Below are 11808 nucleotides of genomic sequence, written 5' to 3'. Positions count from 1 at the left end.
TCTCTCTCTCTCTCTCTCTCTCTCTCTCTCTCTCTCTCTCTCCTCTCCTCTCCTCTTTTTCTCTTTGACCTTTCCCTGTTTGAAGACATCCAATAGGCACCCGCTTCCAAAGGAAGGCATGCCAACAGAAGCAAGAAGAATACAAACAAGATCCCACCCCAGTTATATTGCCACTGTATTATATCACATTTTTATTTAACCATGGCTCCATACAACTGTATTGTTTACATTGAACTCAACCATGAAAAATAGTTGCCTGTTTTTTGACCCTTGATTCATGAGTACTCATATGTCATGTCAAACTTTCCTTAGATATGTTTGCTCTTCATTTTGCCCATCTTTGTTACAGAGATATCATCTGACATTTTTGTTGTGAATGAGGGAAAATTTATTACTTTCTCTCTTATATATATGCCAAAGTGTACTTCATCAAAACCAGAGTCAGAAAATTCCCAACATCAAGAGCTGTGTCTAAACCAGGGACATAGATAATCTATTAGAAGACAAAACACACTAATAACCTTAGCAGCCATATGGTTCACAGAACCATATATTTTTAAGTACTATGCCAAGAATTTGAAGCAGCAAGTATCTGTATATGTTTCTTGAGACAGTGTCTCAAATGTTTGATCCTCCTGGCTCTGAAGAGAATATAAGTGTACTAGGTGTATGCCACTATTTCCTAGCAAGTGCATGTGTTTGTGTATGTACATATATTTTTCATTATATCACTAGTAGCTACAAAGTAAGGAAACATACCTACATCTTACAATGGAGGAGCGATTTTTGAAAAGACAGTTGAATTCCAAAGCATACACTTTGAGCATGGTGTGTTATCAATTGTGTGCCCAAACCTACTATGGAAGGTTTTCCTTATAGACCTTGATGGACTTACAGATCAAACAAATTGAACTTGGGATTTATACCCTCAATAATAAAGTTTTAGACAAGAGCCAGGTACAGGAGTCTATCAAGGCTTGTGAGGACTGAGGAATTTCATTATGTCCTAAGTGAAAAATAAGCTATTAACTTTTTTTAAAAAACATAATTAACTGCTCACACATTAATAGGAAGAATCTGCTTAAGGAAGGAGAGCTTTATAATATAATTTCTATCAATAGAAGCCCTAGAGGTCAAACATATTCTTCCTTCACCCCACACTGCTCTTTGTCACTGCTGTCAATTTGATTTTGTTCTATTATTTATTACCATTTACTTTTCTTTTTAAGATGGTGCTTTTGGTATATTAAAAAGATATTTTAAAGAACATATAGAGGATCCTAATAATAAATTATTTTCCAGCTTCAAGGAAGCTTAAGGATAAGAGAATCGTCACTTCTCTCCCTTGTCAAAGCACATGTGATGCTGAACACATTGTAGTTTATGTTCTCAACTGTGGTGCTGTCTTTATGGTCTCTACTTCCTCATCCTTTCCTGTCAGTCCCCAACATGCATCCAAGTACTCATCATCATACATAAACCACAATAATCTTTAGTGAAATTATACCATCTACAAATGGCTTTCACCATGGCTCTGTTTTTTTTCTCCTCAATAACTAGAAAGATGGATTAAATAAGTTTTCAATAATGGTCAAGTTTTTTTTTCTACACTCATGAGGAATTAATTAATCCTCTTTATGGAAAGCCTTTTCTAAAAAAAAATATTCTCAAGCCTCTGTATTCACAAAACAACATTTCTTTTTGTTCCATTTTGCCTTTGTCTTCCCATAACTGCTGAGGTATCATATATGCCAATCTGCTAACTGAGGCATTTTAGGTATGGATATGTAAGAAATTTCATGTTCAGTGGCTTCTTGGGGGGGTGCATGATATGCTAATGTGTCTTATGAATATGTAAAAGGGAGGTTGCCACTATCACTCACACGTTTTAGTGTCACTGAACTGTTTCCCAGGGCAGCTAGCACTCAGAGCAGCACCAATGATCAGACCTGGCTCTGGGCAGTTGCATTGAGGAACTCCTCCCGCAGATGAATGTTTCCTCCTCCTCTCAATTTCTAAAGATCACGTTTAAGACTTTAAATTCAGGTTCTTTGTCTCAGTTGTCATTTCCAGTTTTATGTCCTCGATAAGCACGATTTCATTACTAAAGTGACATGGAAAAGAGTAATTTTGCAATGAGATGATATTTTATTTTAGTTTTCACCATTTATGTACAAACACAAGTTAATAAAACACATCACAAAACTGTAAAATTCAAAATTAATATTTATAGGTGCATAGTTTCATGCTCACATATTTTAAAATATATTATTAACAAATTTCACAATACATCATTCTTAGACAGAAAGAATCATTAAGGACACCTAGAACTCTTATAAGATAGCAAGTCACAACTTATCAAGAACAGCAACAAAAATAGTGAAGGTTTAGAAATAAGTGGTAGTCACTTAGGTGTTTTAATTTTCTTCTAACATTTTAGGTTTGAAGCCACGAGATCCACAGCACACAGGACCCTGCTACCATGTATTCACTGTAGTGAGAGGGAAGCACCGGGATGCTGAGGGGCAGGTACAGGACGTCAATCACTGCTGATGGAAGACTTTGAAACACACTGTACAGCTTTGAGAAAACGTCATGAATGGGCACATTGGAACTGAGCACTTGTACGCCATGGAACAGTGGCCGGAGATCTCAGGACACTGGGACTCAAGGCCCTCTTAGGCTTCAGGCTCATAGTCTTGGTATCCTTCCTATTATCAGAGAGAAAGAGAGAATGACCTGTCTGTGAAAGTGACAGCTATCAAGAGTCTACTTCACACGAGAGAAGAGCCCACCTCCCATTCAGATAAAATCATCAGAACAGTGTTTGGAACGTCTCTGTCATACATATTTATTGGTTTGTTCATACCTGTCATCTATAAGTTATGGGAGTTGTCAGAGTTAGCTTATTAGGCCTAATTCCAGGTGTGTTATTTGAGAACTACAAGCAATGCGCACCAATATCAACTGCATGGAACTTCTTCCTGAGCTCAGAGACTCTTGTTCTCAGAAGTGACAATGCTTAGAGACAAGGCACATTTCTCTCTCACATTAGGAAATGCCACTTCATGGCCAGCTTTAATGATTCCTTTACCTTATTCTAAAACCTAAGCCTCCTGGCCAAATGTGGATAAACACTCACAACAACAGTAGGCATAACTAGCTAGATTAGGTACCCTTCCTCAAGAATAATTCCAATTACATCAAGATTCTGCTGTTAAACTAAACATCTTTAAACGCCTGTTTTTGGTTTTTTGTTATGTTTGTTTTGTTTTGTCTTGTCTTGTTTTAAACAAGTATAAACTTAACTGACAAAGTTATCTTGGTGCTCTATAGTTTTTTCATAACCCTAATTATGTATTCCATTTTAATCTGTCATTTTTCTGTTTTCTAAGTATGATTAACTGTACACTCACTGTTCCTCAGACACTTTCATGTGCCTTTGTTTCTGGTAATCTCTTGTGCTAGAATATTCTCTTCTCATTCTGATCTATCTTATCTCTCATGCTCTCCCACACAGATCAAAATCAGTTCCTCTCAAATCTTTTCTTGATTGAACTACCCAGATCCTAATATGGGGGAGATCTGATAGTCACAGGGTTTTGGTGATATGTAGAAGGAGCAGTGGGCCGCTTCCTGCCTCCCGGCTCCAGGCCACCTGGCTAGCTTATGTCCCAAAATAATTACACGGAAACTGTATTCATTTAAACACTGCCTGGCCCATTAGTTTCAGTCTCTTATTGGTTAATTCTCACATCTTGCTTAAACCATTTCTAATAATCTGTGTAGCACCACGAGGTGGTGGCTTACCGGGAAAGATTCTAGCCTACATCCATCTCGAGTCAAAGAATCATGGTGACTGCCTCGGAGAGGAGACCTATGGCATCTATCTCACTTCCCTTCTTCCCAGCATTCTCTTCTGTCTACTCTACCCACCTATGTTCTGACCTATCAGGCCAAGCAGTTTTCTTTATTAACCAATGAAAGTAACACATAGACAGATGACTTTCCTCCATCAGTGATACTTATTGGTATGACCTAAATTAAATACCTCAACTATTTTTATTAGTTTTCTGTATATATATATATATATATATATATATATATATATATATATATATATATATCATTTACCTCTGAAGGCATTTCATAAGCCTCACTGCTAGGATCCACAGGCATGTCTTCCAGAATTCCTTCTTGTGGGTATCCCTCCTCACCCTACAGTCAAAGAGAGAAGTGCAAAGCACAATGAAATATCATTTTTAAGAACTGAAACATAGTTTGAAAAACATTATTTCTAACACATCAATGGGGTGTTCAATGGAGTATTGTCAGAGTTTCACACTTTAGTACTACCAAGGGAATTCTAATGGTACCACACCTATGGAAAAACTGTAAACATGGGTTACCAATCTGAAGAGTACCAGGTTTTTACCAAGGTGACTAGGAAGTTGCCAAAGCTAAAGTTCATAAATTCTCTCCATAAGAGCAATGTGATAATAACACAATGGCTTATAATCAATGGATGATGATGAACAAAATAATGGTGATGTATTCAAAATTATTATAAAAACATATGTTCTGGACTTGGGGGAGCTGGGAGGACCTTGGACTTAACATAGTGAAGGGAACCCTGATGGCTCTTTGTCTTGGAGAGGGGTGGAGTGGGGGTATGGGTGGAAGGGAGGGGAGGGAAAGGGGAGGAGGAGGGGAGGAGATGGAAATCTTTAATTAAAAAATGAGAAAAAAAGAACACAGATATGAAAAAAAACATATGTTAATTTTCAAATAATGAGAACTTGGCTATGGTGTAATGTTTATCAGGACAGTATTTTTGGACAGAACCTATGTAGCATATGAATGCAAATGTTTTGGAGTTGAAAAGCTCCAAAACAGTAAAATAAATATATAGAGACAAGTTGTTACTTATTTCCCCTAAATTTTATATGGTTAAGTATATATGGTTTATAATTTACTTAAAATTATTTTTATTTTATTTTATGTGTATGGGTGTTTACCCTGCATGCATTTCTGTTCACTGTGCGCATGCCTGGTACTCATAGATGCAAGAAGAAAGCATCATATTCCCTGGAACTGGAGATATACAGACAGCTGTGATCCTTCTATGGGTGCTAGGACTGGGGCCTCTGGAAAAAGAACATGTGTTTTAACTACTGAGCTATATCTCCAGCCCCAATAATTCATTTTTAAATCCTGGCAAGGAAATAAGTTCTCTTCTAAAACACAAAGTCTGAAATTATTCATAATTGTAGTTATAAAACCAAAGACATGACTGAAACAATTTTTCAGTTTATCTCTCCATAAATGCAGACACCCTAACATTCAGCCCATCATGATGCAGCTTATTTGTATTCTCCATCAAAAATCTTTTGTTCCTTCCCCTTTGTTCCAGCAAAGCAATTATTAAATTATAGAGTTCAGTAAAATTCAATGAGTAGAAATGCAACCAGCATCTAAAGGGGCTCACTTGAAGAGGTCAAAGGATGTTCAGGTTACGTGGACAGTATTGTTGTGTAAATGTTAACCCCCACTGCTTTTATTATAGACATGAGAAAACCAATATGGGAGGAAAGAGACAATGGTGGACAGTGAAACAACATCAGACTCTGAAGATCATGCTTTGGGCAGTTGGAGAGAATATCTTATAGATCATCCTTTCCTGCTTTACAGGCATCACCAATCTCCATTTATAAATCCAGAGTGTCCAGTTTGTAAGTTAGGTAAAATATAAACCATTCCTAAAACACCTCACTTCAAAATGTGTGGCAAGATAATACTTCCACAGTACAAAATACTGTGATATGAAAATCTAAGGTTTTGTTGTTCAGCACCAGAATTTGGTCATAAGATGCACATTACAATTCTAGACACACTAGGTTATCAATATTTTGTGACCCTGGACATGTTTCCCATACTACTTCTCAGCATCAACTAGTTTTAGTAATAGAAGAAAGCAGAGAGATCTTTTTATTTGTATACAACTTGAAAAAGCAACTAATGCTATCGACTCCTCCAATTGATATGCAAATGCTTTTTAGAGACAGTTAATATAAAGGAAATATGATGAACCACCATATCTGTGCATTTATAATGTAATCTATGAGATTTATGTTATAAACTGGATGAGACAAATGGCAGGCCAATCTTGGGGACTGCTGAGTCTCATAAAAGAAGTGATCCTGCATGAGTAAGAGAAGAGGGAGGGTATCATTGGATGTGACTGTCCCTGTCTATGGGGGGGGGTAACTGTTTTCACTTTGAAGTTCAGCCAGGAAACAACTGGATGTTGCTTGTCATGTACTACATGAATTAAAACCTATCCTTGTTAATTTTAAATATAATATCAACCAAATTGTAAATGAATAAAAATAGGTTATATTTTTAAAATATAGTTTATATGTTTCTGAGTATAATTTTTTCTTGTACTAAAAATTGAGTAAAATTCAAAGGTAATACCATATTTCATAAATTCATGAGTAATTATCATTATCACAGATTTTATTAATTTTTTAAGACATTCAAAAAATGTTTGTAGGCAAGGGTTTCAGAAATAATTAAGGAACCATAATTTCTATAATAAAAGTAAAGTCACAGACATGTTTTTATAGTTTATCTGTGAATATGCTTCAAGGGAGTATTATATCTTTTGTGGTATAAATATATACCCCCCAAGAACAAAACAAAGTATTTGTTTAAATAAAAAGCAAGAATGTCTTTATAAAATACTCTGATGGATCTCCTGAATGTGTTAAACAACAGCCAAAGGGTAAAGATAGAGTAAGGTATTGGTACAGATGAAGCGGTCATCAAAAGACATTTTATTTATTTATTTATTTATTTATTTATTTATTTATTTATTTATTTTTGGTTTTTCGAGACAGGGTTTCTCTGCAGCTTTAGAGCCTGTCCTGGAGCTAGCTCTTGTAGACCAGGCTGGTCTCGAACTCACAGAGATCCGCCTGCCTCTGCCTCCCAAGTGCTGGGATTAAAGGCGTGCGCCACCACCGCCCAGCATCAAAAGACACTTTAATAGCAGCCATTGTTACTGTAGCCATTGTTAAAATCTTGTGACAAGGCTATTTTATATATTGTGCCTCCTCTTATTCAGAGAGATCTATGCTGCAGTACTACTTGGATCCTCATGCATAGCTTGTATCCTATCTGGACTTGTAATGAATAACACACTTGCTTCCTGGCCCTTAATGTATATCTTGCATCCTATCTTACCCTTAATACTCATCCCACATTTTACGTTGCCTTAAATGCACAGCTTTCCTCCCACCTGGACCCCCATGCCTAGGTCGTATACTATCTGGCCCTTACGGCATAGCTTGAATCCTCCTAGCCCTTAATGAGTGCTTCCAACATGCCTGACCTCCAATGTGTGGCTTGCAACCTACCTGATCCCCATGCATATCTTGCATATTCCTAGTTTTTTTTAGTATATTTCTTTTATCCTTCCTAGAATTCCTATACATAGCTTCCATTCTACCTGGCCCTCATGCATATCTTGCAGTTTCTTGGCCCCAATGCATAGCAAGTACTCTCTCTCCCCATGTATAGCTTGCATCCTACCTGGCTCCCATGTATAGCTTACATCTAACTTCCTCTTAGCTTGCACCAAAATCTTCACTGAAGTGTGCCACAGAAGATTCTGAATATGACAATTTTTGGTAGCAAAGTAACAACATAGAAAACATGGATTATGCACAGAAGCAAGAAGTTAAGACCAGAACTGACAAGGATTTCCAACTGATCTTGAAAATAACTGTCCACTGTAAGCAATCATTTGTAACCTACACAGTGACATTTAGTATAAGAATATTCTTGCTACCAGCCTGTCAGTGTGAATATTGTAAAATAAAAGATATTCTGACTTCAAAGTTTATGGAGGGTAATTAACAGTTGTGGTTTCTGAAAGAATGCATATAGAGTGCATATACATACATACATACATACATACATACATACAACAATACATACAACAATACATAGTGATATTTTCAATGGTAAGGGTTAACCAATTATCTGTCATCTATATTTATAACACTAAAAGTGGCAGTTCAAGATTTGACCCCACTGTTTTTATACTAAGATAGGTTTTGGTATAACCACTATTTTATTATAATGCCAGGCAATGTTAGTCAGCCCCATGAATAAAGGAAGCAGCATATTTGCTCAATAGGGCACATCATAAAGATGAGAAAACAACAGTCATCGGACAAAGGAAAAAATTTAAAAGAAAGAAATTTGACATTATAGGGTAAAGGTTAATGAGCACATATACTAGTTTGTTAAATGTTTCTAATATGAAATACAATGAGAACTAATATGAGAACTCTGTTTCAGATGAAAATAGCATTGATTTCTTTGATATATACATGACTGAGGAAAATTTCTCTCAGAAGCCATGGGCTATTAATCCAAACACCAAATGCCAAGGGCTGGATATTTTCTTATGAGTTGTTGATCACAGAGACCCCATTAAAAACTCAAACAATACCAGCTGTTTCCACTCTTCTTTGCTGTCTGCCACAGGTAGGTAATACTCTATTCCTAAATACACTAAACACCTTGGATGCAATACTGGGGAAAGTCAAACTGGATTTGAGCTGGAAGATTCCTCCCCGTTGGTTAGCTTTCATGGTCTTAGAAGGTGATATGCAAGATACTGGAAGTAAAAGGACATCAATGTTATTTTTTCTTATTCTATGATCTATAAATCCAATGTTCCAAGCACAATAGTGGCACTACTGTTTGGGAGGTAACCCATTGCTCTCTGGTTGAATTAGAGTCTTACTCCAAATGAAAGAATGCATGTCTAGTATTATAAACATGACAAAATAAAATCTTGGCAGGAGATATCATAGCTCCTTGGGGAATACTGAATAGTGTTGTTTAGCAAATTGACCTAGTATCAAGTTGCCTCTAAATATTTATATTTATGCTCTTAAACAAATGCTACTTTCAGCCTTAATCAGAGAAGCCTCTTTGTCCAGTGACAAGTGGTGAATGTAGAGACCCATGGCTTTAATGGCACCATGTATTGGTGATTGACCTACAATAATATATTTATACCATCTGCTTTAAAGATCAGTGGGCATTGAAGAAGTGGTGACAGAAAGAGCCAGAGGAAAAAGCAAAGGGCAGTGACATGCTATTTCCCTGGCAAGACAAAGAAATTTCTCATAGCAGCTGCAGGTGCCTGCTCTGATTATGCACAGAAATGAGCCTGTCAAGAGTAAGGCTAGCTCAAATGACCCTACCTTTCACTGTGGAACTATGTACTAATTAGGTTTGGGAAAGGGTAAATTGCTTCCTTCAATTTTATATCCACTAATGATTCCACTATATACTAATGGACAGTTCCAGCTAAATGTTCACATAAACAGGCCTGATTAAATCAAATGGGTCTTAAAACAAAACCTAAATGCCTCCATGAGAGAGGGGCTCATGGCCATGGCAGGAGTAAGGTCTTAAATGGGATGAGAGGGAAATAAGAGACTGTTAGAGAAAGAGTAATTAGGAGGGGTGTGTGTGTGTGTGTGTGTGTGTGTGTGTGTGTGTGGTGTATAAAATAGTCAAATTTAATTGAAAAAAGATGTATATAACCATATTTTCTACTTCTTACATAGGGTAGCCAACATACCTATAAACTAAAAGCAAATTTTGCTAAGACAAATATCTATGTATTTTATTTTTTTCTTTCTCCAATTTATTTTTTTATTTCATTCTACACAGGAACCACAGTTTTCCCTTCCACCTCTCCTCCACTACCTCTTGCTTCCTCCCTACCTCCCATCCACTCCTCCCAATAGGTAAGGGCTTTGATGGGGAGTTAACAAAAAAATACATGTATTTTATGTACACAGTAAAAATAAAGAGTGAAGTTGGCAAGAATGAAAAAAACTTGTTTAAAAAGAAGTATAAGGTATATTACATGTATTCAACTTTTTTTGCTGCCAGTTTTGCCATGGCCTATATGTTTACCACTATCAACAATTTAGAACTTAGAAGGCCTTTGTTTAATATGAAAAGTGCACAAGACTGGGAGGAAATGGCTCAATCAGTAAATATCCTCTTTCTGAGCATGAAGATCTGAGTTAAGTAGCTTTTGCTTGTAATCTTTGGGTAGGGTACATGGGAGCTTAGTGGTGGCAGGAGGTGAGGCTGTGAGACACTGATCTCTGGATCTCGCTGAGCAGTCAACCTAGTCTTCCTGGCATCTGAAAAACAACACCCTTGGGTTGTCTTTTAACTTGTACATAACCAGGCAGAGAAAAACTCCTATCTACATGCATGCATTCTATATTAATAAACATATAAAATGCAACTATAGAGTTCAGTGGTTGAGATTTACCCTGACCTTGATATCTACTACTATTAAATTAATGAAAACACAAGTATAGCCTGATTTTAACAAGAACAACAAATGATTAACCACAAAGCTGACTGAAGATATGTGGTTCCTGATTCATCTGAAAAGCTAATTTACTATCATAGTGACTAATTTGCCCTCACTTATTATATCTAACCAGATTTTCTCAATGAAATCTCAGTCAATTGCTATGCCATCAACTACATGTGTCATATGGAAAGAGCAAAATTGGGGAACACTATTAAGCCATGCAGCAAACACACTGTCCCTAGGTCACACCTACAAAAAGGTTTTTGACATTATGAATGTAAATTTATCCAGGTAAGGGACGTTTGTGGAGATTCTACCTCCACAAAGAGACAATATGTCCTCATGTTCTCATTGAACATGGGCATGTTCTATCTTGGAAGGCCAATAGCTCATTTCTCACTTTCTTGTCTTCTTCCCTTTTGGCACACTGATTGAGTCTCAGCAATCCTCTCAGACAGATAGAACAGTATAGAGAAAAGATGAACATCTGCTTATCTCATTGTTTTAAAAGGTTTGGGAGCAGAGGAAAAAACAAGATAATATAGTAAATACACTTGAGGAATCTTTGTAAATGCTTTTTATCAATTATTGAAAACCAGTTGCATAAAACACTTGACACACTAAGTAGGTATCTGTGTAAAAGCTTTTTTAAGTAGGGTTTCCAGGAGGTAGGCTGCTATCTTAATCCACATTTTCTTCGGTAAGCTGTGTAGGGCATGCCATCTTGAGTGCACAACCATGTCATTAGCTGACTCAGCTAATGAGACTTCACAGCATGGCAACAACTGCCAGCTTTCATTCCTGCTATTTGAATACGATCTGCTTGAAAATCTTAACACACAATGGAGTCCCGAGAATAAACTGTTTTTTTTTTTTTTCATGTTTGGGGACTGTTGAGGCAAAGTATTATTCTATATATTTGAATATTTACTTGAGATTTGTACTATTAGTTTAAATTTGTATGGATTGGACTCACAACGATAAACCCCTGGTTAGGGCAGGCATAAGACGTCATCAGAGTTCGTGTAGGCTGAGTTGAGGCTGAGCTGAGGCAGACTGGCTGTGCAGTGCATGCAGAATCAGCTAGCCACATTCTCTTTGCAAGTTTACTAGTCTTCAAAATCAGGTCCTAAAATCCACAACTGAATAATAAGGTAGACTTTGCTGCAATTATGAAACAGGATCACTGTTTTTATTTTAGGTGACCTTGGAGAATGTTGAAGATCTTAGAGGAAAAAATAGGAAACATTAAGACTTGAACAAGCCAAGGCAGAAGTGTTTGCTTTGACCAAACAAATAACAGACATTCTATCTATCTTATAGATAGATAGATAGATAGATAGATAGATAGATAGATAGATAGATAGATAGATAGATAG

The 11808-nt window shown here is 36.7% G+C and overlaps 1 protein-coding gene across 2 annotated transcripts in view; it reads right to left on the bottom strand.

Annotated features, from left to right (window-relative positions):
* Window positions 1-2302: 2302 nt before the first annotated feature.
* Snca (synuclein alpha) overlaps window positions 2303-11808 on the bottom strand; it is a 103785-nt gene continuing 94279 nt past the window's right edge. For both annotated transcript variants that reach the window (XM_038319825.1, XM_038319824.1), the window contains exons 5-6: window positions 4135-4218; window positions 2303-2711 (exon numbers count right to left, since the gene is read on the bottom strand). In XM_038319825.1, the coding sequence (XP_038175753.1) occupies window positions 2679-2711; window positions 4135-4218 (117 nt within the window). In that variant the 3' untranslated portion in view covers window positions 2303-2678. The remainder of the gene's footprint in view (window positions 2712-4134; window positions 4219-11808) is intronic.

Source organism: Arvicola amphibius, chromosome 2, assembly GCF_903992535.2.
Source record: "Arvicola amphibius chromosome 2, mArvAmp1.2, whole genome shotgun sequence".
In the NCBI taxonomy this organism is placed as follows: Eukaryota; Metazoa; Chordata; class Mammalia; order Rodentia; family Cricetidae; genus Arvicola; species Arvicola amphibius.
Note: the sequence above shows the minus strand (reverse complement) of the source record. Positions and strands in the feature narration are given on the sequence as shown.